Raw genomic sequence first — 25714 nt, 5'->3', positions numbered from 1 at the left:
TTCTTCCTGGCGTCAGTTTCTCTGAGGAGGTGTTCGAAGCTTCCCACCTCTGTGATGAGTTCTCCCATTGACTGGATCATGATGCCATGCTGCTTCTTTCGCTGGCGAGGCTCTAGGCCCTTGATCGCCAACTTGATCAATTCTTTCTCTGGCAGGATCACATTCAGCTTGGCCTTCTGAATCTGGAAGCGCTGAAGATAGGCCACAGCGGACTCTGTGGGTTGTTGGGCCATCTGGGTGAGAGAAGCCAAGTCTACCTCAGGTTCTGTGGCCCCGAAAGTCTCCCGGAAAAGCTTTTCCATTGCAGGCCAATCTGCTACAGTTCCTGGCCGCAATTTGGAGAACCACCTGAAGGCAGCTCCTGAGAGAGAAGTGCCAAAAATCCTGCACTTGAGGATGTCATCATTCTGGTACTGGCCGCATTGTACCCTGAACCTAGCCAGATGGGTTGCCGCATTCTCGGAGTCTTCCCCTGAAAAGGTAGCAAATATAATGTTCTTATAGCCCCTGGGGAAAGGCGCGAGCATTATATGCGGAGGGAAAGGTCCCTCATAGATCCCATCCATCTGGGCCCTGGGGTTAGCCTGTCTAATCATCTCCTCTACTTCGTCTCGTCTCACATATTCTGGACCCGGAGGAGGAGGAGGTGGTATGGCCGCTGCATGGCGAACAGGCTGCACAGGTATTGCTTGGTTTACAGTCGCTGTCCCTTCTCCTATGTGGACAACGCGGTTTGTAGCGGGTTGTTGAAGAGTCAACGCTGGTATGGGCATCTCCTTTGCCAGCGCTGTTATCCTAACCGGATTACCAGCCTGGTCAATCCCATAGTAGCTCCCCGGCAGCTCTTGATATACGTTCTCTGCCCCGTCGCTGTCGTATTGAACGAACGTAGAATCGGACGAGGTTCCAGCGCCCTTTGAGGCCTGGTGCTTCTGCCTGGTAGTCTGCCCACTTGAGGCAGTACCTTTATCTTTGCTGCCGCCGATAACTAGAGCTTGTTCTTTGTTTTTCAGCGGCGTGGCAGTAACAGCTGCGGCAGGTGTAGCAGTATGGCTGCTAACCTTCTCGCGCTGGTTCGGTGGCACGTATTTGCCCGAACTGGATGGCTGGCCAAGAGAACCAAGGATAGCATTGGGATCACCCAAGGTCTGGTTTAATACCTCCTTAGCCTGGTTCAACTCGGCCCTCTGCATGGCAACCTCGGTTGCGAGGATCTCTCCATCTTTACGGAGACCAGCCAAGTCAACCGTTGTTTGCTTCGTATGGTTCGCAATGGCCTCTATTATTCCTTTCTGGCGCTGGTTCTACTCTTCTGCGATACCTGAAGCATGGGCCATCAAAGCATTCTCAGTCTGTGAGATTTGCTGCTTAGTTTCCTCCGCCTGTTGGGAAATACGCTGGTTTATTTTGCGTATGACCTGGTCGGCCCTCGCATTATCCCTCTCAAGGTCAGCAGCTATTTTCTTGCTGTGGTTTTCGATGTTCTCCAGGATAATTGCAAACGCGACCTCGGAGGAGGCCCCTTCTGGGATAGGCTTCGGAACGAAAGCCTCTCTTTGCACTCTTGTCGCTGCGTTGGAGCTAGCGACAGTGTCAACCGGCTCGTTGGCCTGGTTGTTAGTGACAGTTTGACCCTCAGCGGCGGTCGGGCGATTCTCTCCTTTTTCCGTCGACATCTCGGTTGGATGGGGATGAAGAGCGAATCTTTGAGTCACTTGTTGTTCAGCAAGACCACGACAATCCGCGCGAGAATGCGGCTTGTAGCTGGAGGTCTTGTGCTTTGGGCAGTTAGCGTAAACCTTTTGGTAGGGGTTTTCGCTTGACCTCCCAATGGCTACGTTCACGAAGAGACACTAGTTTGGTCTCGCTGGGCGAGCCAAAATGTTTGGCTCCAAAACCAGTTGGCTTGCAAACTGTCTCTTTTGAGCGTGTGATTGCGCAGGCGTGCCAGCACCGTGGGGTGCAGTCGTCGGGGTAGTCCCTTGACCTGACTTCTTCTTCAAGTGACCGTGGACGAGGAGAGCACCAACCTCGTCACGGGGTTCTTCTCTAGCCTTCCGGAGAAGGACTTCTTGCCTTACTGGGTAAGGGCTTTGGTTGTGGTCTCTTGCGTTCACCAAATCGATACTTAGTGTTGTAGACTAAGCAGAGCAATCATTGGGAAGTTGGGAGAAGCACGGGGTTGCGCTAAAGCGTGACTCTAGCTTCGCTGGGTGCGAGGGCGTTACCCTTGCTTCGCTGGAAGTAACAGTGGCGGTTGCGCTTACAGTCGGTTCGCTGGGAGACTGGGACTGGAAGTACGGTCGCCGGGTTGATCTGGTGATGCTAGCAGTCGGCTCGCTGGGAGACTGGGACTGTATCGCGGTCACCGGGGTTCAACGAGGTTGAAGGTTTGCTCCTGGGAGGCTTTGTAATCGCTAGGATTGATTGATATGAGAGAGGTATTTAATCTGTCCTTGAAACCCGGTATATATACCTAGGGTTTCGACCATTCCTTGTCGTAGAAGGATTATTGACTGGAGTTTCCTAGTCAATCTCTATTACTTGATTCCAATAGGACTTCGCTCTCCTCATGGATTCCGGAATAGGCGGAGTTGTAACCCAAAACCAAGTATGTTTATTTTTGGGCCGCAGGTATCGGCCCGCTGCGCTAGATCCACTGAAGGATATTGCCAAAATTACTTTTGGGCTCAAACAGTTCTTGCTTTTAAAAGACGTGTCAAATTATTTTTGTACATTTATTGAATGAATTTCTTACTCAATCGTGTTCAACTGTCAAGAGGTAATAGAAAATAATGAGATAAATAAATATATTACTGCCTCACGTGCACTCTCTCTCCCTTAGATTTAAATTTAAAGAAAAGAATTTTAGGCCAATATTTACGAAAGAGAATTTTGGAAACATTGAATAAAATATTGGCCGTTGCTGTATTAATCGTTCCTAATGGAGTACGATCACTTCTGACTTCTGACCCCTACTTACAACGTGTCAGGCGTTGGTTATGGTCCCAAACTCCCAGTGCCACCTCTACACTTCAACAACTGATTTTCATATAAACAAGCTCTCGCACATAGATATCCACTCTCTCTCTCTCTCTCTCATTCACGATACGCTTTAAGCTCAGCGCTCTCTCTCTCTCTCTCTCTCTGTTGCTCTGCTCTGTAAGTCCTCTGTTCCGCCACCTTTTTTCTTTTTCTTATTTTGTGCATCTCTCTATTGGGTTTTTCAATTTCTTATTGTCAGTATTCCTAGCCTTACCTCATTCTCCTAATGAGTGCATTAGTCCCGCAGTTCGGTGGGTTTTGTGGAGTCTCATGATATGATTCAGAGATGGGGTTTATTGGGATCATCTGCTCTTTTTCCCCTCTGTATATATATATTTTTTTTTTTTTTGGGTTATTTGGTTCCTTCACTCTCCACACTCTTCTCGTCATTTCCTGAATTTTATGTTTTCTATACGAATCTGAAGCTGGCTGATTGCGTGTTTTCTCGAAACATTCTTCAGCTTAATACATCATTGATATTGCATTATGTTCTCAAACAATCTCGCTCCACCTGCTTGGCTAGTAATTAGGCAGTAGACTAAACGCTAGGTGTTAGTAATTTGTTGTGCTGGTCCTTATGATTTTGTTCTTCGATCGTTTTTTGTTTGAAGGGTACTTTTATTAGATAGAGATAGAGGAGGTATGTCATTTTTCAGGGCTTAGAATTTAATCTGGAAGTTGGAAGTTTTCGGAAACCAACTTGAATGGGACTGGTAAAAGTTGGGTACGTAGAAGAATTATCTAAGACTCTCAACTTGAGAATGGAAATATGAAGATGCAAAGTCACCAATTTTGAGCAAAGATAGGTCAAGAAAAATGGGAGAACATGAGATGGGAGATGATAGATGTGAGGCAGAGTAAAACATAAATAGAATGGTTGTTCATAAGATGTAAAGGGTTCTAAATAGTTTCTGTTTTGATGTTTAGTTTTGTAGTCCCTTTGTCACCTTTCTCTTTTAAAGCAATTTTGGTTTAGATGTATTTATTTTCCCCTTCGATTTCCCACCTTCCTCTCTCTCATTTTTGCCATCAAACCATATCTTGGTCATATATTGGTTATCTTCACTGAATTGTTTTATCTTCTTCACATGAGATATTGGTGAGGAAGTGGTGCCTCTGAGCTTTTCATCAAGGGATGTTTGCCTAACAACCAAGCTACATATGCTACAGCCTTTTGAGTTTGTTTATTTGTTGACCATTTAGGATTTGGAACCATGGTCCCTGCTTGATGTTGATAGATTACCATGTGATCTCTTCCACTCGGTACAGACCAAGAAACTATTTAATCTTGTGACTGAAAATGGGGGACATTTGGTAGATCTGTGAACAAAGAGTACCAAATGAGAAGAATAATGAAGTGTTAGCTGAGATATAGATCAAAGTATACGATATCAAACCCTATTTATAAGTGTTACCCATTGACCTTGGGTAATGTTTATTAGAAATGGGTGGGAATGTCTTAGTGAGGCTAATTCATGGGACATAATTTGAGTTCAAGTTGCCAACAAAAAAAAAAAAAGAGAGAGAGAGAGAGAGAAGAGTTATCATGTACGTGTTGTTCTGTATGTAGGTATCAAATCGCCCAGCTCTATTGAAATTGGCATGCATTTTTACATTTTCCTGCATGATAGTCATCTAACATAACATTTTGTGTTTCTTTGTTTATTTGTTGTCTTTTCCTTATCTATATTTATGAACAATTCCTTAATTATGCAGGATATCAGGTACTGGAATAAAGATTAATGACTAGAAAATGTCTTTACTACTGGTGGATAAATAGTTGATTACAGAAGGCACTGATTTGGTGGATCGGATGGCATTGATTTCTGAGTTATTAACTACCACAATAATCTTGGCTACTAGGCCCTTCTCACTTCTCAAGCTTTTGTGCATGTTTGGAGTAAAATCTGTTTTCCTTTTCATTAATCTATGGACAGAGTTGGTGAAGGCAGTAGTCAGCTTCCATGTGAATTTATTCTGGAGAATCCTCATATGGTCAATTGCTATTATATATCTTCCTGGACGAATTTTGACGGCCTTACAAAGGGAGAGGCATGTAGGTTTTCTCTTCCTTTTGTAACTTTTACTCTACTACTTTTGACAAACTGGAAAGGCATGTTTACATGTTTTTTTATGCAGAAAAATGGGCATCTGTTGTAGCTCCATCTTTTCAAGCATATTCTACAGTTCAGTTCTCTTTTAATTAGTCCTAAATTTCATTTTGTCTCAAAATGTCTTAGCAATGGTTATTTTTTTATGGTAAGCAGCTGGAACTGCATTTACATGATATGCAAATCGAGCTCCAGAATCTGGCATGGGATAGGAAAGAGCTTGAGGAACATCTACAAAAAGCAATTAAAGAACAAAAAATGATGGAGCTGATATTAGGAGAGCTTGAAGAAGAACATGACAAGGTCATTGCCAAAATTGAAGTGCTAGTGGGCGAGGTAAAGATCTTTTCTTATCCCTTGTATGCCTTGAGCATTTCCATTTCTCTGGTTCTTCTGTATTTAGGTATATCTTCTGTATAAGTCAGAAATGATGTAAGGCTTTAATTTATACAACCACTGCTATAACACGCAGAACGAGAGTATGTTGTGTCCACATTGGCACTGGTGTCCACTGCACAATGGTGTAATAAAGTTTCAAGACCCAACCTTTATTTTAGTAAAGTTGATTAATGAACTGAGTTCTATAAAGCTTAAATTTACATGCTACAACATATAGACTAGAGCAACAATTTAACCTCATACAAACATTGGAATCTTTTCTGCGGGATGTTAGGCTTTATGTGAACTCTGTTTGTCTGACATGATCTCCGGCATAACTAGATACATGTATGTTGCTTTATATTCAAGATTCATTCTGTTCACTCAATTAGTTCTCAAACAGTTGGCACAAGTGACATGAAGTCCATGAACCCTTGAATAAGTGTAAATCTATGCATTATATGAGGTGATAGGTGCACCCCATACTGTTAAACTTCCTTGATAGACCATTTGGTTATATTCTTCTTATCAACAAATGGTGTGTAATGGGTTATCAAGACCCAACCTTTATTTTAGTAAATTTAATTAATAAATTGGGTGCTCTAATGCTCAAGTGTAACTTCTAGCACTAATACTTGGTAAGTGCTAGCATTTAACTAGATGAAAAAATCGAAATCTTTACCAAGCTTTGTTAGGATTCGTGAAACAGACTACAAGTTAACTCCTGCAAATGAAAGCAATATCAAGTTCACTTTGTTAAGTGCTAAAAACCTGTTCTAGCATTTAATATGATATCAAGCAGATTATTGTATTGTTTCTTAGTTCTTAAAGAAAGCCAACAGGAAGCAGATTGTTGGAGTTGCTTCAGTGGGACTTCAAATATTTGTCCTTCTAAATATTTATTCACTGTCAGGTGTATTTTAATATTTTACTGAACATTGACTTGTATGTCTTCTGGCAGTTACAGGATCTGAAAACTGAAAATCTTCGACTGAAAGAAGTTCAAGGAAAGAGCTATTGGAACTTTAAAGGCCGAGATGAAACAAGTGATGTCCATAATACAGCAATCGCTGACTATGGCATTCCCTACGGGATCCCATCATGGAAATCCAGTTATGATGGAAGTGGTATTGTCCTCCAGGACCTTCTAATGCGCAAAGATGCGTGGGGAGAAGAAAGTAAACCTAAAACCGAGTTGCAGATCTTAAGAAATGATTCAAAGTACGTTGGGCCTGTTCATCCTATTATGCCTGAAACCAACACCAGAATTGTAGATATGGGTGAAGTTTTTAACCAACGAAGGGTTATTGCAATGAAACAGAGTCTGTTTAGTGCAGTTTTATCGCTTTTGGTTGGAGTGATTATCTGGCAAGCTGAAGACCCTTGCATGCCCCTTGTCGTGGCTCTCTTCACTGTAGTTGGCATGTCATTAAAGAGTGTTGTCGAGTTTTTCTCAACCATAAAGAACAGACCTGCTTCGGATGCTGTTGCTCTCTTAAGCTTCAACTGGTTCATACTTGGCACACTTACCTACCCAACACTGCCGAGGGTTGCCCATATGGTGGCACCAGTGGCATCAAATCTTGTGGACCGGGCATTAAGCTGGCTTGGTTTCTCTTTTTCCTAGCTCAGGTCTCATTTTCTTTGTTTTTTCTTTTTATCTTATAGTTGAGTTTACTTGTGCTCTTTTTTTATATATCACATGTATTGTAGCATAGAACCTGGTAACCTAAAGTTTGTGCTTTTTGTATATTGAGTGGTTCACATCTTGTATAGTAAAGGATGTTCTATAATCTTGAACATCCCTGGTATTCCACCAATGGTCTTTGCAACTTGATGTTTCCTCGAACTTTTTAGTGATGCAGATCTGTTCCTACGGGACATACAGGTGGGGAAGTCCAATAACTAACTGTCAATTCCAAGTTAATGTCCGTTTTATCACCGAACAGTTGGATAGCAAATTCTGGCAGATATAAATTGTTACAAAGCACACGTAGGTGCTTGGATAAAGGGACTGAAAGATCCCCAAGTATAGTATAGAGGTGAGGATCATCGCTTAGTCATTTTTGGATATGGATTATTCCCAGATCGTATGGGCTGATGCAATTCTGGATGGGAGGATATTACTGCGTAGTGCCCACCACACACACACACACACACACACACACACACACACACATATATATATATACACAAATCCTATCCAGAGTGAGGCCTCACTCTGAAATTAACGTGTGAGATTGGAGTTTAGGGTAATTTTTCGGTCTCATATCCACATCTCGACCGTTCAGTTTTTAGGTACTAATGTATATATCATCTCTGCAAAATTTCAGCCAAATTGATGGCCGTTAAGGCATTGATAACTACCTTAAGTTAGTACGGTTCATGGTGGACAGATTCAGTTCGTCCATTGGTCTAAGTGAGTTACATACCTTAAAGATCATCAATTTGGCTGAAACTTTGTAGAGATGATCTATACATTAGTACCTAAAAACTGAACGGTCTAGATGTGGATATGAGACCGAAAAGTGACCATAAACTCAACCTCACACGTTAATTTCAGAGTGAGGATAGGATTTGTATATATACACACACACACACACATACATACAGGCCTTCTCTGCTAAGGATATCCTTAACTTAGGTTATGGTACGGATTTCCATATTTTGACCACTTTTCGATCACATATTCACATCTTAGCCGTTCAGTTTTTAGGTATATATGAGTGAATCACTTATGCAAATTTTCAGCCAAATTGATGATCGTTAAGGCATTCAAAACTGCAATTTACACGAACGGTTCAGGTTTGACAGATTCGGTTCGTTCGTGTAAATTGCCGTTTTGGATGCCTTAACGATCATCAATTTGGCTGAAAATTTGCATATATGATCTATACATTAAGACCTAAAAATTGAACGGTTAATATGTGAATATGTGATCGAAAAGTAGTCAAAATATGAAAATTCGTACTATAAGCTAAGTTAAGGACCTCCTTAGCATAGAAGGACTCAGTGTGTGTGTGTGTATTTTTTTTTTCAGGGAACGGAATCAGGTTCCATTAATAATAATGATTTTTCTCGGTCAAGCTAGAGGGACTCGAAAATCCCTCATAGTACATTTCAATGAACAAATCAGCCTGTGCATAAAGCAGAGCTACCAAAAAACAAAAGCAAAAAAACTAAAAAAGAAAATACATGAATTAAAAAAAAGCCCCTACACCTATCCAACCCTAAATCGGAGCTACTAACATGACAAGCATTAATGCCCAAGACCTTCATGGTGTACATCGCTCCTCATCAGTCAGCACACAACAACGATCAAAGGCAGAATACGGTAAGAGCCGAGCGAAGCTCAATTATTCAAAAACAAAACAAAATAGATTAACAAATCTACCATTTCTCCAAAGACCACAAACAGGCCCAATCCAACAAAGGAAGATGGAAAGAGACCGGGCTTGCCCAGCCAGGCCACAAGTAGCAGCCAAGGGAGGCGGAGGCCCAAGGCAAAAACCTGTCTCCTGCATCTCCCCTCCCTAAACCCGCTTGCATCGAACCTTCAAGGGAATGGCCTCCGGTCACCAATCTGACGACCGACCGATGTCCTCCACCATTGCTGGAGTCTAGGGAAACTCTTGGCCTCGACCTGAAGCAACCCCGCATAAGCCGCCCGCTCCTAAGTTAGAACGCCACCAATACGACCAACCTCGGCTGGAGTAGATCAGAACAGCCTCTGCAATTCGAAGTCAGATTTGACCACCTTCTCAGCCCAACACACTTAACCGCGGTTTGAGCCTGTCACACTGATCAACTCGACCACCACAGCAAAACAGCTGTTGCCCAAAGTTGATGCAACACTCGACCCTGACCTGGAATCAACCGCCTCTCTGACCTACAACCTGAGATCGAAGCAAAGTTGGAGTCAATCTGCCACCGCCGAACACCTAGCACGACTGCCGGATCGAAACCAGAAAAGCACGGCCAGATAGGCCTCTAGACCAGAAGCTTCTCGCCGCCAAACACAATTGGCTCTGAGACCCCACCCTAAGCCGCTGCAGTACCACGCCGCTTCACGATCGCCGCCTTACCTGAGGGAAGTGCATCGCCGCTAGCTGAACCCTAAGATTCTAAAACCTAGGTCGCTCCAAGAAGCTTGGAAACGCCTAACCTGTCATCTTTTGTTTGGTAGTCTGCTATCAAAAGACTTTGTTATTACTACATCTTTGAACCTTCTTTTTGTATGGTTTTAACAGTGCTTCTGCTATCACTTATGACATTTTTAAGTGCTTAGAATGGAAGAACTAAGAACAAGAGAGGGACTTTGTCCGGACAGGAAATGACTAGATATGGGTAGTAGTGGATTCAGGATTTCAGGATTAGAAAATAGGGTGGGCTATTTTAAAGGTAGAAAAATTTTGTAGGTGAAGACTAAGAACATATCAAATTATGCTTATTCCTAAATCCAGCACTAGCCTACTTCTTTCTAATCCAAAACCAAAAAAAAAAGAGTAAGGTACATCGATTCAAGTTATTAAAATAAAGACAGAAAAATAATTCAATAAATAGCTCAAGATACTTAGAACATCTCCAGTAGAGATATCTTTTGTCACGTGGAGGTCCAATGACAGATTGAAAATGAAGTTATAATTTTGGGGTAAACTAATTATACTTAATTCTCACAAACATTTTTTTTATTAATAAAGAATGACAACTCTAATAAAACTAGAGGATTAACTCATCTGAAAGTACATCAAGAATACAGCTGTGTGTGTGTGTAGGGGGGGGCGCATAGTAAAGCAGTAGAAGAAGAAAAAATAAAACTAGCTAATTTTGTGAGCCACAATATTGACTTGACGGTAAGCATAAGTGAAATAATTATGAACCTAGTATCTCCTGGAGATAAAAGGTAATGTCATCATACACATGACCTATAAATGACGTATGGGGAATGACTCTCTGCTTGGTTGCATAAGTGTTGTAACATTTTAATATTTTATTTATTATTGAAATTAAATTTAGATGAATTTATTTTGTGTTTAAATTCAGAATTTTTTTTTATTTTTTATTTTTGTAACTCATGGTGATTTATTTTGGGTCTTTAATTCTTGTAATCTATAGCATTGGTTACTACCCTATTAATTGTAGAGAGTGTCCTAAAAGCCTATAAATAGCACCATTTGTTGCATGCTCAAGACAACCCAACTTTTACTCTATTATTCACCCATCAACTTTCCCTAAAAAAACTCCAAAGTGTCTTTTGTTCTTTTTTTGCCAAAGAAAGGTGTTCTTTTGGTGGAGCTTTGGGTTCCTCCAATTTGTGCAGATTGGTGTGAGCCGTACAACTTGTTATTGGGCTGTTGTATCCTGGAAGGGACAAGTCAAGAGATTTTTAGTGCACGGGCATCATTCCGCAGAGGGCTTGAATCTCCTTAAAGAGACCGAGATACCCGCACCTAAGCCTATTGTCAATGAGTTTCTCAAATAGAAATTATAATTTTTATTGTAATCTCACCAACAGTAAGAGTAATAAAATCTGTCTCAAAAATAACAGGAGAAAACTCTCGCTGGAAAGCTAGTGAGACCACCTCTCTCCATGCCAATTGTCAGGGGCCTAACTTTGTGATGTGCAAAGAGTACCGCGCGTCACTTGCTAGCAAGCAAGTCAGCTAAGTGAGTACCTATACTAGTTCCATAGTCCAAACTATGCCAACTAGGAACCCCTCCCTAAAGAGCATAATAGGCTTAAATGGCCAAGGCAGTGGGAAATATGCACTTGGCCGAGGAGACCAAATGCTAGAATTAAATAAATTACATAATTTTCTAATTACCAAAATACCCAAAGCACACAAGAAACCAACCAAAGACTTAACTAATGACCCTGGACAAGGTTGCTTGCGGCATTACAAGTGCAGCCCCTAACATCCTCCCCCACTTAAGCTGTCAGCGCTTTCGATGACTGCCTTGGTCTTAAAGTCTTCAATCTTCTGCTTGAACTTCTTCTTCAGGGCTTCAGCATTTTCCCAACTGGTTTCTTCATCTGGGAGGCCCTTCCACTTGATAAGAAATTGCTGGCGCAGACGGAATGACACTCTGATGTTTCTCTCTGTAAGGATCTCCTCCACTTATTTCGCCTTGGGTGGTCTGATGTCGACGTGATCTTGAACATGCTGGTTGCGTGCTTGATCTTCAAGGTCTGGCTGGTACAGCTTGAGGTTGCTGACATGGAAGACGGGGTGAACTCTCATCCAAGTGGGAATGTCGACTTTGTAGGAACACTTCCCCACTTTAGAAATGACGGGGAGTGGTCCTTCATACTTCCTGAATAGTCGTTTGTCTCTGGAGCGTAGGAACCTGAGTTGTTCCGGAAGTAGCTTGACAATGACCATGTCTCTTGCTTTAAACTCCCTGGGCCTGCGACCTTGATCTGCCTACTTCTTCATTCTCCTCGCCATTTTCTCTAGATAGGCTTGAGCAATCTCGGCATTGGTCTTCCACTCTTTTGGGAAGTTGAAAGCACGCGGATTCTCCCCTTTGTAAACTTCTTGCACGGTATGAGGCAAGAGAGGCTGTTGACCAGTGACAACTTCAAAAGCACTCTTATTGGTGGATAAGCTCTTCTTCGAGTTGAAGCAAAATTGTGCAACATCTAGCAATTGCGCCCAATTCTGTTGATTGTCATGGATGAAATGGTGCAAGTACTCTTCTAACATCCCATTGAATCTTTCTGTTTGCCCATCAGTCTGTGGGTGATAACTCGAAGATATGTTGAGCTCGAAACCAAGTAGCTTCAATAGCTCGGTCCAGAATGTACCTGTGAACCTGGTGTCGCGATCACTAACAATGTTCTTTGGCACGCCCCAATACTTCACAACATGCTTGAAGAAAAGGCTTGTAGTATCTTCCGCTGTGCAATACTTTGGGGTCGGCACAAAGGTAGCATACTTCAAAAACCTGTCAACCATAACAAGGATGCCTGATAGGTCTCCCACCTTCAGGAGGTTAGTAATGAAGTCAAGGGAGACACTTTCCCATGGGTGAGTCGGAATGGACAATGGTTCCAATAGCCCCGGAGCCTTCTGACACTCGATCTTATCTTCCTGGCAGATTAGGCAGGTCTTGGTGTCCTCTGTGACATCGTCCTTCATCTGAGGCCAATAGTAGCCCTGCTTTAGAAGTGCGTGGCTTTTTTTTCAGCCAGGGTGACCTGCCCACAAGGTGTTACGACACTCTCTCATGGGCATCCTTCGTAGTCCATCTGCTCGCGGAACGAACACTCGTCCTTGCCATCAATATGCCATCCTCCATCCAAAACCGACAGTTCTTCCCTTCTTTCACCATTTTTATGAGGGATTGTGCCATGGGGTCTTTCACCAAACTCTCCTTGATACGTTGCTTAATGTCTGTGGCAATGACACTGGCCGACAAAGTGGCCAACATCCTGAGGGTGGCAAGGTCGGCCATGCGGCTTAGAGCATCAGCAACTTGGTTAGTGCGACTAGCCTTGTGTTCAAACTGGAAGTCAAACTCTGCGATAAATTCTTGCCATCGAGCTTGTTTCAGGGTTAACTTTGGCTAAGTCAGGAAGTGGCTGACAGCAGAATTTTCTGTCTTCACGACGAACTTCGACCCTAACAAATATTGTCGCCAAGTTCTCAAACAATGAATTACAACTAGCAACTCCTTCTCTTGAGATGTGCACTTCCTCTCAGTTTCCGAGAGTTTATGACTTTCATAAGCAACATGATGCCCCCGTTGTAGTAAGACTCCTCCTAAGACGAAGTTGGAAGCATCTGTCTGAACTTCAAATGGTAGATTCAAGTCAGGTAGGGCAAGGACCAGATCTTCTATCATAGCCTTCTTCAAATCCTGAAAGGCCTTTTCACAATCACTACTCCAATCCCATGTTACTCCCTTCTTCAAGAGCTCAGTTAAGGGAGTTGTCTTCTTTGAGTAGTTCTCAATGAAACGTCGGTAGTAATTAGCCAGCCCAAGAAAATAGCACAACTCTCTCATGTTCTTGGGTTTTTGCCATATCTTGGGGTTTTGCCACTCCATTAGTGCTTCCACTTTCTCCATATCCATCCTGATTCGACCCTTTCAATAACATGACCCAGAAACTTGATGGTCACTTGCGCGAATGAGCACTTCTCACGCTTGACATACAGTTGATTGTCTCGTAACTGTTGGAATATTAGTTTCAAATGTTCTATGTGTTCTTCCAAAATAGAGTTGTACACCACAATGTCATCCAGATACACCACCATAAACTTGTCTAAGTAATCATGGAAGACTTGGTTCATCAAGGTGCAGAAGGTCGCTGGCGCGTTGGTAAACCCGAACAGCATTACCAAAAATTCGAAGGCACCGTAACAGGTGACGCACATGGTCTTGGGCTCATCATCTTTCGCAATGCGAACTTGATAGTACCCTGAGCGGAGGTCAAGCTTGGTGAAGTACTTGGCACCGCTAAATTGATCAAACAAATCTGCTATCAGGGGAATCGGGTACTTGTTGGGCACTGTGGCTTTGTTAAAGGCCCGATAGTCCACACACAATCTCCAGCTTCCATCATGCTTCTTTTGAAACAGCACTGGTGCACTGAAGGGGGCTTTAGATGGCTTATTGAACCCTACCTTGAGTAGGTCTTCGAGCTGCTTTCTAAGTTCTGCCAGTTCAGGAGGAGCCATTCTATAAGGTGCTCTTACAGGTGGCTTGGCTCCATAAATCAGTTCGATCTCATGGTCCACACTCCTCATTAGGGGTAGCTCATTGGGAAGTTCGGACGGCATCACATCTGTATAACTCTCTAATACCCCCTCGATTTCCGTGGGAACCACTTCCTTCTTACTTTCATCCTTCACTAAAAGAACTGCTACATATGTGGGCTCATGGCATTTCACGCCTTTCTTGAACTAAAGGGTAGACAAGAGAAGGTTCACTTGGTTGCTTGATTCTTGCTGAAACCACACACGGCCTTTCTCCCATGGCGAGCAAGTGTTGGGCATTAGGAATGGGGATAACTTGGTTTTCCAACATGAACTCCATCCCCAATATGACATTGAAGTCATCCATCTGGACAACTACAAGGTCGGCCTTTCCCTCCCAATTTGGGGTGGGCTCGCAAAACCGAAGACCGAAAAAAACCGCACTGATACCCTAACAGCAGCAGAAAAAAACCGCATTGAAAAAAACCACACCGAACAGGAAAAAAGCGCACCGAACCGAACCGAAAAACCAAATTGCAATTGAAACTGCGTCGTTTTGTATAGGGTGTTTTTAATTTGTTCCAAACCCTAAAAAGATTCACACGTCTCTCTCCCCTACCGCTCGCAGCCTCTCAGTCCCGACTCCCTTTCTCTCTCAGACTCTGACCTCTCTCTCCATCACGTTCCTCACCGCATCTCGACGGTCGTCATCTCCCTCGCATCGTCGCGGGAAATTGAAGCTCTCACCGGTAAGTGTATCGCTTCTCTGTTGTGCGTTCATGACTTCATTCACTCAGTTTCTGATTGAGTTTCTCGTTCAGCAGAACCTCATCGATCTGAGCTCTCTGATCGTCTGACCGTTTTCTCTCCTCACCCGTTTATTCTCCTCGCCTCCTCGAGTCCTCAGTGTTCTGGACTTCTGGGCTAGTTCTCCTCCACCTCAGTACACTCGTTCCAATCATGATGTCAGTAAGGGTGGGTTCTTTTCTCTGATCCTCTCGCTCTCAATCTTTTGTTGTTGGTGTTGATTTGGTTTATGTTCAAATCGGTTTTGGATCCAGACGTTATTCATAGTTTCATACTCTTATGCTTATTGTGTGATTGTTAATCTAAGCGTTTTGCTGCGGTTGGATAATTGAAGCTTATTTTGTTTGAAATACTTTGGTTTAGAAAAGTTGTGATTATTATTTAATTTGATTTTGGATTAACAACTATAATTATGTCAATGAATTGGTGCTAGTGCTACTGCTAGTGATTTTGTAGTCCTCCACAATTTTGTAGTCTGGCTTGCTCTCTGTCTCTTATGGATTCTTGTTTCTTGAAGTTGTTGGACTGGTTTGTTTCAGCATGCAAGTCATTATGCTTTGAGAGTATCATCTGTGCGATAATTGATGTGAACATGAGTTTTGATTGTTTGTGTTTAGGATTTGTGCTTGTTTATGGGAGTTTCAGGTGCTTTTGTTCATATGGGTTTTCAATCTTGTTGGTCAATTGAGTATCATGCTTACTTTTGAATGATAAGGTATTGACTTTGGGTTTGAAATATGGAGGGTGGTGGGTGAGCTTATAACTTTGACAAATTTGGGATATGGGTTTGTTTTAGTAATGCTATGGTCTAATCTTGTTTTAGTAATGCTATTTGTTTTAGTAACTTTGACAATGTGGAGTTTCTGATGCTGTCATTTGGTGTGGTTTAGTGGAATTTGGACTTGAATTTGGGGAATTCTACATTGGTTTTGGTTTGTTTCAAAGTTTGGTATGGTGGAATTGTCTTGGAGGTCTTGGCTATTGCTTTGTTTTAGTTTAAAGGAGTGTTTTTGTGTGGTTCATTCTCTTGGATCACGCCGGATTTGATTGCGAATTGTGAGATTGTACAAAATTGAGTTGTTAATATTGGTTTATTCCAGTAATTGCATAGGTCAGCATTGTCAGAACTAGATATCTATATCACATTTTTTTTTTCTACAACAATTGGCTAGTTAAACTGGAAATGATTTCAGAAGAATTTTCCTTGGCTGATTCTGATAGAGACTACTCTACAAGTAACAATTTGGCTTTCTATGTTTTCTTGGTTTGATTTACAATTGTAGTTCTATTTTATGTCATGGAACCATAAACAAGCACACAACATTACCCCATAAGATGCTGTTCATGATGAACGTTAACATCACCAATTTGTAATACTTCACATATCGGATTCAAATGGTATCCGTTGTCACTTTCAACTTGGTCATTTTCATATGAAGTCGATTCATATTTCCTGCTATAGTCTATACAGTAGCTGTTTGGTCTAAAAATGTGTTCTTGACCTCTATACTCACGTTTCTGTTTACTGATTTAAATAGGAGTAATTTGCATATCTAGAAAATGAAGAGGCAATCTAAATCAGCTGCTACTAGTTCGGGTGTTCATCCGAAATCGACTTCATCATCTTAGGTATGTGCTTCTGTCCTAAACAGTTTCTGCAATGTGTAAACATTTTCTGCAATCTCTTATACTAATGTAGAGATACTAAAGATGCCATGTGGAGCTGCAGTGGGGAGTAGTCGGAGTGGAATGTTACCTCCAAAGTCGAAGACTTCATCTTTCCGAGCTTGAGATCATGCCATTGCCCTCCTTCATATGTTGATGTTGATTCATTCTTTTTGTGATGTTTAATCTTTTAGTGAACTTATACATTTTAAATTTATGAGGTTAATGTTGATGTAATGATGGACTTTTATAAACTTTGGATCGACTCTATATTTTTTGACCATTTCATATGTTGATGCTAGAACTTGATGGACTATTGGACTATATCAATTGAATTATATGGAGTATGGAATTATAGATTATTGTCTATTGAAGTATAAAGCATGCATTAGTAAACTTGTAAACTCATTGTTATAAATTATTATTATAGGTTTGAAGAAACAAAAACTCCTCGAGTTACAATACCAAAGAAGTATAGTTGGTAAAAATCTGTTTTCCAGAAAAAAAAAAAAAAAAAAAAAAAAAAAACCGAAACTGGGTCAAACCGAACCAAACCGTTTGGGTCGGTTCGGTTTTTGGTGTCAACTTCTCAAAACGCAAAAACCAAACCGAACCGCACCGAGCCCAAATTCTGTTCGGTTTTCGGTTTAGGCTCAGAACCGAAACGATCGAAACCGAACCCACCCCTACTCCCAATGGCCCAACTTGAGCGGTACCCCTCGGGATAGTCCAGTTGTGGGTGAGGCCTTGGAATTCACAGCTTTCATGCGGCCAACGTCCTTCTCCAACTTCAATCCCAACCTTCGTGCTTGAGTCTCTGACACAAAGTTGTGAGTGGCTCTTGTGTCAATCATCACACTATTGGCAACTTTCCCTTTGATACAACCATCCACGAACATCAAGCCCTTGGCCTGGGCCTTCTTGGGTGATTGTGGTTGTTTCTCCACTGCACCCAGGAATCTCAAAGCTCCTATGTGACCAGGTTCTTCCTCACAACTTGTGCATCACATCAATCAAGGCTTGCAAAATCGGAGGGGATTCTACCTACTTTTTTAAAATTTTTTTAATGCCTTGAGTTCTCGTTATTCACTTCCTGTAAAATTCATGAAACTAATAAAATGTGGTTTGTATAATTAATTTCATGTTCTTGTGCCTTTTCTTCAGTTAATTGTGAAGTAAAGGTATTTCAAATGAATATTCACTTGAAATGTTTTGTTTTTAGGGGTCTTGAGTTGACTTTATTATTCGTTAAGCTTTTTAAAAAACTTTATTTACGAAAATGTAGAGCAAGTCGATACTAGTTCGTAAACATGCAGCATGCTATATTCCACTTTCATATGAAAGAGTTATGGTTAGCGAAGTTTGATTATTTTTGAAAAAAAAAATTCAGTTGAAAGTTTTCATTTTAGAAACAAATTTTTTGAAAGTTTGGTCCTCAAAACCATGATCCGACCCAGACCTATCTCCTCTGTTTGGCATCATATGGCAGCGCCATTGATGTGTTTTAAAATTTTACTCGCAAGCGCACGAATCAGTTGCAACACAGAAGTGCAAGAGCGAGTTCGAACCCACAAGGACTGTATGAAATAGGAAAAACTAATCGAACCAAAATTAATTTAATGCTAACCTAGTTGAATAAAAATTGGATGTGATTTAGCTAAACTTGTATAAATTAAAACAAAGCAAATAGATAAAGATTACCTTGATGACGAAGTAACTAAGGTATCTGATTCCACCACATTAGTCAATAAATCTCTAAGGCCCCGTTTGTTTTGTTGGAATTGGTGACTGGAAAAGGAAACCATTTCCTTTTCCAATGCTTTGGCCTTAATTTTAGGTACGGAAAGGAAACGAAAGAACCAGCTGATATGGAATCAATTCCGTCTTTAGGGTGGAATTAGATTAATACCTAGGAGGTGGTAGTTCAATTCCAACCATACTGGGAATAGCCAAATGACGTTATATACCCCTCATTAATTGTAGATCAATTTTAAAACTTAATCTCGAGTCTATCTCCTTTACTATTGTTGTATCGTCATCAAGGTAGACGAAATAAGATTGATGGAAGTCACTGCAGTAACAAATGGATCATCCTTGATATTTATATATTTGCTTTCCCCCCAGCCATTTTTTTTTGTCGGCTCCTTATTGATCGGTGTAATTCTACTCTATACTTCCAGGCATAGATCATGACAGAAGCCTTTGCAAAATTCAGTCTTGATTTTACCCTGATCTACATATAACCAACCATTAGTGATGTTTTAATTTATCTAACTTTTACTCCTCTTGTACAATTACTGTGGTGAGATACGATTAAAGCAACAAGCTCATGAACTGGAAATTTGTATGAACGAAGGACGCAGGACTCTGCAAATACACCATTATACAATTTCTATATTATGAGTCCATAATCCAAATGAATCATGAGTAAGTGCAATTGCAACGTGTCTCCTTGTCAAGTGCAATTTGTTTGATTTACTTGTAATGGCTATAAACATTACTTTCAATACTTTTGACATTTTATGATCTTTCATATCCAAGGAAGAGTATTATTAGTAATAACTGTAGTATTGCCCTGGATATTATTGGAAAATCTGAAATATGTTTTTCCCAATCATGATTGCAATTCCAGTTTCATCCAAACGTTGAAATGGAAATATTAAATCCCTTTCCATTCCAAGGTAGTTAAGGAAAGGAGTTCAATTCATTTTCCCTCTTTATGATTCCAGTAAACCAAACGGGGCCTAAGGGCACGTTTACTTACTTGGAATGGAATGGAATGTAATGGAATGATTACGGAGTAAAAATACCCCTGTGTTTACTAACACATAAAGGAATCGGAATGATTCCAGGTAAAAGAATTCCTGTGTTTACTAACACATGAAGGAATGGGAATTGGTGTAGGTCCCACCTATTTATCAGGAATCGATTCCTGAATACTCAGGAATTCGATTACGAAGGGGGGAGATGGGTTTAGGAATCATTCCTCCGGAATCAATACCGATTCCTTTCTTAAGCCCATTCCACTTGTCTCCGATTCATGATTATTTTCCATTCCAAGTAAGTAAACGTGCCATAAGTACTATCTACCAATTCGCAAATTAGAAGTAGCAATCTAGAAATCAATCTACTGCTTGCTCAAGATTTAACAATGAAGAACACATGAAATGGATCTAAAGTAGACTCTTCTTTGCTTCTTAGTTATAAATACCAAAGCATCACATGTACACAAATTTATTGAAACTACAAAAGTCAAAGTGTGTGCTCAGCATCAAATGTGAAACGAGCTCATTTGCATGACAAGAGATCAAAGGAGTTCATATTTAATATTTTACAAAGCCAAGCATGTATTAATAAAAGTGACTTCCAAACTACCAAAAATGCATGACATTAGAGGTGAAATGAACAAAGATTTCATTAATGCATTTTGAAGCAAGAGTCATAGGCATGAAAAACATAACTGTGGGAATAGATAGATAATTAAATGAAACTTATTTCATAGTGTGGTTTCTCCTTAACCGTAGTTAAGGAAATTAGCAATACATAACACAAATTGAAAACATGCTTAAAACAATACAATACATTATACAAAGAGTAGCTAAAGAAAGGGAAGAAACAAAGATCAACAATGTATTTCTAATCTCCTCTCTCTCTGGCTCTCTCTATTCTCTTCAAGGAAGCTCTATTTATATACAACCTTGACCTTCATTGCAACTTGATCCATGTGAAATGGACTTGCCTTCTGTCCAAAATCTCAAGCTTGATGTCACGTTTCTTCACACATAAGCTTCCATACATTAACCTTTCTCTTTCTCAATTGCTTTATTGACTACTACATCTTCTCTTATTTTCCATGTGCAAGAGTAACAAGCTACCTACAATATTTCAAAGATTAAAGTTGGTTCCTTCTTTCATGCAACCTTGTTTCATGGCAATTCTTTATAGGGGCGGAACCAGGATTCGACAACAGGGGGGGGTCCAAAATATAATTGATAAATAATGATGTCATTTCATGAATTAATCTACAATGAAAGATAATCTCAGCAATAAAAGACAAAGAAGAAAACAATAATTACTTGTAATTACATTTTCATACTCAGAGTTTTATTTATATTCGATGAGTTTCTTTCCTATCTTCGTACTTTCATTTGTATCAATTGCATGTACGGACCTATGAATCAAACAAGCATAAAGTAAACTCAACAATTTATTGGCAAAGTGAATAATTTCAACACAGCATAATTAATGTAATGGAAAAGCATTCTTATTAATTTAAAACGTTATGTATGCTACACATGCTATTGGACCAATAAGAACATGTGTTGCACTAATTCATCTAATTAAAGGAAAAATGACTAATGTTAAAACGAGGACTCAATTTCTGACTACTTCTAGTTAAATTTTTTTATTTTGGCTGTTCATAAGTTCATAACTTGAGTTCGCAAGTTTTAATTGAAGTAGTGTTGAAAATGTTCTTTAACTGCTTTATAGTATATTTGTATTAAATTTGTTTGAAATACATGAAGCAATTAAAATTGGCTTTGGAGAAATTGGTCTCATCCTGTGTCTCGAATCGATTCAGTCTCAATCACATTTTTCAACTCCACCAATCAAACACAGAGATCAATGCTCTTCCTAGTAGAGGTTGTTACATCATGTTTCCAAGATTGTTCTAATGCGGTTTGGTGGTTGGAATTGAGCTAGAGCAATGATCAATATTGAGACGTTGGACTCGAAACCTATTTGGATCCAGGTTTGTGAGCCGAGTTGGGTCGAGTTCAGAGTCAGATTTAATATCTAGGTGGGATTTTATATCCGATTTAGGACTCAAAACTTAGATCAAATATGTTTTTGAATCTAGACCAAACATCCATATCGTTAACTTAAATATAATTTATTTATTTATTTATTTTTTTTAAACACCATGTGGAATGGTTACTTCTCTTAAGAGTAGATTATCTTGTATGAATTTTCAATATATCTGTATCACAAAATATTTGTACACTTCTAATATCTGTATCACTAACTAGAAGTAATTTTAGAAAGAAAAAAACCGTTCATTGTTTCATCCACCGACCTTTAGTTCCTGTGCGGGGGCAAGAACTGATTGGTTCTCCCGAAAAATACCCAAACCAGAAAGCCGCAGTCTACATCCACGATCCTAAATCAGGGAAGTCTGCCACACACCGCCCCAGACCACGTCGCAGCCGCACGTGCACGTGCATTCACCGCTGATGGGGGGGGGGCAAAACAGGCAATTCCCCCCTTCCCCTCCCCCCTCCCCAAAACCAAACCACCGCAGGGAACCGCTTTTCCACATATTAAAAATCACATGTAGACGTCCACATCCACTGCCCTCCCCACGTGGCGGATCCTCGTTGGCTGGGCCGCAGTATAAATAATAATGCCCACATCCTCCTCTTCTGTAGTCACCAGTTTCCATAGGGTTAGATAGAATAGGCAGAGGCGGGGCTTTGATAGAGTTACTGGCGGGTCTCTAATTCGCTTGGTGCAGGTCGGGAACTGCTTCGGTTTATAGAATACCAGAGCCAGGTGGCGCGACGCCGCTGGCTGGCTGCGATTTCCAGCGGAGCGGGTCCCGCCTTGCATCAACTGAATCGGAGACCGCGGTAAAAAAAAAGAGAGAAGGAAACCAGGCCGCGTCAGAGATCTCGCCGTTTTGCTCTGCTCGTTCATCAGATCTCACCTCAGGTTCGCTCGCTCATATCGATTTTTTTTCAATATAATCTGATTTTTAGTATCCGAATTGGTTTTTGATACAAGAATACGGTAGATCTTGCTCCTTTGATTATAGAAACACTAGTTTCTTTGCTTTAGTTGGTTGTTATGATCTAAACTAGTTTTTTTTTTCTTTTTTTTTTTAATTGATCCAAGTTTGATGTTCAATGCTGTGGACTTTTTTTGGTAATCAATCGATGTTAAACATCTAATTGATATATATTTTTTTTGTTTTATTTTTGGATTTCTGGATCGGTAAAGTTACTATTATTCTAATTTCCACTAACAGATTATCCTTGGCTTTTATATCTTTTTAGGATATGTGACATCACTAATTTATTCTCTTTTCTTTTTTATGGAATTAATTCCATTCTGGGAAGCAGAGTTTGATTAATAACAGAAATGTTGTTTGGAATGGGATATAGATAAAACTTGAAGTTGTTGTAATTAATTTTCCAAATGCTGTTGCTATCTTTAGGGGGAAGTAAGTATCGCTATCGTTCATGTTTCTTGTGTGAGTTAATTATTGTTATTATTACTACCTCTTCGAAATTAGGTATTCCCTGCCAGCCCATGGGTCTTCACCTTTTTGCAGTGTGTGTATGGAGATAGATCAGATAGTAGCCTTTTGTGGAAATCTGAGAAAAGCAGAGAATCTTTCAAAACAAAGACTGTTGAGTGATGATAAGAAAAGAGGAAAAAAGGGCTTTAGGGTGTGTAACATTTACCAAAAGGGGATAAAAGTCTTGAAGGTGAGCCTCCTAAAGTCAAAGATTGCCAGAAAAGTATGTTCACATTTTGTTTTGTTTTGTTTATCCTTTTATTTTATTATTATTATTATTATTATTTTTTGGGATTGAATTTGTCTGTTCCCTTTGTGTGTGTTCATTATTATTTCCCAATACAGTTGTGTGTTTAAAATGATAATCCTCATAAGCCAATTTCGTTCATATCAACACAACTACAAAAGCAGAAGTTTAGGTTAAAAGGAGATCCACACAACAACTTCAAGGCAGTTACAATAGAAGCCTAAGAGACGCTTTGTGATCCGAAACACATAGATGGAGAGTGCATGTTTATATTCATTGTTGCTTTCCCTTTATACCTTGTATATGTACGATGTGTCACGAGTCGTGACCCCTTGCCATGGAAAATATTAATAACAATGAAAAGATAGAAATTGATGAAGCTAAAATCACAATGAGCAAACCCAAGAGACCACTGTCTTTTTCAGAGATTACTACCTTCTTCAATTGAAGGGAATACGTGCATGTTCATGCGTTATTTTCACTCTAACATATAGTAGTCGCAAACCCTAGCCTTTATCTTCAGTACACTGCCTTCTACATCCTCTCTCCAACCCATATAGTACTTCCCTTCCTCAAAAGTTTAGGTGTTTCCCACATCACTTGGAAGGCCTCTTAAGTCTTTAAGTGACAATTCTAAGGATTCTGCACTTATCAATGCCAGTCTGAAAAATATGGTTGAAGAAGGTGTTATTCAACTATAGTTCACCTTGCACTCAAATACAGAGTTCTCTGCTTTGTGTATGGACCAAATTTACAATTTGGATACCTCATTTAACAAAATTTTGCCTACTGCCTCATACTATGCAAACCCTAGAGTACCTGATGTGCATTTCCCAACATACTTATTGCATGGTGTCTGCAGATGAAGCTTTGGCTTGGTTTATTGGCAAAAGTAGTTACTCTGCTTTTTAGAGATTGATGAAGATATATCAGGCTTTCGAATGGTGTATTGATAAACAGATGTCATCTTTTTAAATGGCGTATTGATAGACTGTAGTGAACTTTGGTGGAGCATTATCATGAGGATATCCCTAACTAAGGTCCCCAGTTTTATCTCGAGGGTTCTGGTTTTGTCATATGCTACTTTCAGGTTCTTATTTGTTTTTTTTTTTCTTAGACTATAATGAATGCAATGCCATTTAATTCCCATCGTGATCATTTCAGTTTTCCGGCGGCACTATATTTGTTAGCCTAGTTTCACCTCTTTGGATGGCCGGAGAGACTGAAAACATGAATTGTTTGAATTATTAAAATACATTGTATACTGGAGTGATGATGAGTGTTACTTTTTCATTTATTTATGGTAAGGTTGATCTTACTTGGGATTATTGCTTGTGATATGTGATTCTGCCTGTGTGGATGTGTGCTTCGGTGTCACGGCGATAGTGGTAAACTAGTATATCACTAAATCTGCACATTGGTTCCGAACTTTCCTTTTCTGGTAATTATTTTTGTAATCTCTATGCTAGCAGGCGTGGAAGCGCTTTATACTTGTTGTAAGTTTAGTTGTAAATATACTGCAAGTTTAGTTTCCCACAAGTATTTTACAAAGAAAACAGTGAGGGACGATATATGTAGTTTCATAAAACACTAAATGGGGCTGTCTTGCCAGGTCGAGGTTTTATGCTTCAAACAGTACTGGGGGTGGAGCTACCATGACCAAGGGGGCCATGACACCCCAACCTCTTCAGAATTTTCTTTTACTCAAATACCTCAAAAAATTTTAAAAATTCATGCAATAGGTCATGAAAATTATGAAGCATTACGCTGGCCTCGTAATGTGATAAGCTAGCTCCACCACTGTTGTACTCATCGTTGTAGTGGAACTACATGGAGGGACGACGTACTTAGTTTTTCTCAAGCAGTTTCAATTTCATACAATGCGGTAGAATCACGAGTGAAGGTAGAGTGGTGCACCTAGGTTCCAACAGCAGCTTAGCATCCTCTTAATCTTAACCAATTGACTCCGGTGAATAATATTTTTTTTTGATTAAATAAGAACTTCATTAATAATGAACTGATTTTTTATTTATTTCTTCCTCTCATTCTTCCATTTACGGTGCTTTTGTTCATTACATATAGAGCCAAAGACTCTTTTAGCAACACATTTCCATATCGATGAGTTTCTAGGTGGTGTGCCTTTTAGTAGATTGATTTATTCAGGTTTTTTTTTCTTCTTCTTCTTCTTCATGTTTCCTACAAAGGTTGCTTGGTTTGCTTTGGCTGATTGGAGACAGTGGCGGAGCCACATTGAGACGAGGTAGGACAAACCTCACCCGATTTTTTTTTCATAAATATTTACCATGGAGTGTATAAATACTATTCAATTTTATAAAATTGCAACTGCTTAGTTTACTGTGATGGCAACTGTTCTCGTGGCAAATGCTTCGTCTCAGGATCAACCTTCAATTGCAACATAATGTTTTTTTTAGATATATTTTGAAAATTACAACTATTT

General features: G+C 40.1%; 1 protein-coding gene and 2 long non-coding RNA genes across 5 annotated transcripts; all 3 read left to right on the top strand.

Moving 5' to 3' along the window:
* Window positions 1-3019: 3019 nt before the first annotated feature.
* LOC133745202 (uncharacterized) lies at window positions 3020-7354 on the top strand. The gene is made up of 4 exons (XM_062173222.1): window positions 3020-3162; window positions 4762-5101; window positions 5313-5492; window positions 6496-7354. Exons 2-4 carry the CDS (start codon window positions 4859-4861, stop codon window positions 7159-7161), a joined length of 1089 nt encoding a protein of 362 aa, XP_062029206.1. The 5' UTR covers window positions 3020-3162; window positions 4762-4858; the 3' UTR covers window positions 7162-7354.
* Window positions 7355-14834: 7480 nt separating this feature from the next.
* LOC133706905 (uncharacterized) lies at window positions 14835-17070 on the top strand. Of its 3 annotated transcripts, none has more exons than XR_009844790.1 (4): window positions 14835-14985; window positions 15061-15211; window positions 16582-16672; window positions 16773-17070. It is a non-coding gene; the product is annotated as an uncharacterized LOC133706905 (long non-coding RNA). The 3 variants fall into 3 exon arrangements; XR_009844789.1 differs by having other exon boundaries at window positions 16754-17070; XR_009844791.1 differs by having other exon boundaries at window positions 16743-17070.
* Window positions 17071-22146: 5076 nt separating this feature from the next.
* Window positions 22147-23642, top strand: LOC133706587 (uncharacterized). The gene is made up of 2 exons (XR_009844625.1): window positions 22147-22420; window positions 23004-23642. It is a non-coding gene; the product is annotated as an uncharacterized LOC133706587 (long non-coding RNA).
* The last annotated feature ends 2072 nt before the right edge of the window (window positions 23643-25714 follow it).

The sequence above is a fragment of the Rosa rugosa genome, chromosome 4 (assembly GCF_958449725.1).
Source record: "Rosa rugosa chromosome 4, drRosRugo1.1, whole genome shotgun sequence".
Classification (NCBI taxonomy): Eukaryota; Viridiplantae; Streptophyta; class Magnoliopsida; order Rosales; family Rosaceae; genus Rosa; species Rosa rugosa.
Note: the sequence above shows the minus strand (reverse complement) of the source record. Positions and strands in the feature narration are given on the sequence as shown.

What these genes read in the sequence shown, in the direction of transcription:
- LOC133745202 (XM_062173222.1), top strand. Translation starts at nt 4,859, where the DNA reads ATGGCATTGATTTCTGAGTTATTAACTACCACAATAATCTTGGCTACT. An exon ending in CCTTACAAAGGGAGAGGCAT is followed by an intron (nt 5,102 to 5,312) that starts GTAGGTTTTCTC and finishes TATGGTAAGCAG; the next exon opens with CTGGAACTGCATTTACATGA. An exon ending in TTGAAGTGCTAGTGGGCGAG is followed by an intron (nt 5,493 to 6,495) that starts GTAAAGATCTTT and finishes GTCTTCTGGCAG; the next exon opens with TTACAGGATCTGAAAACTGA.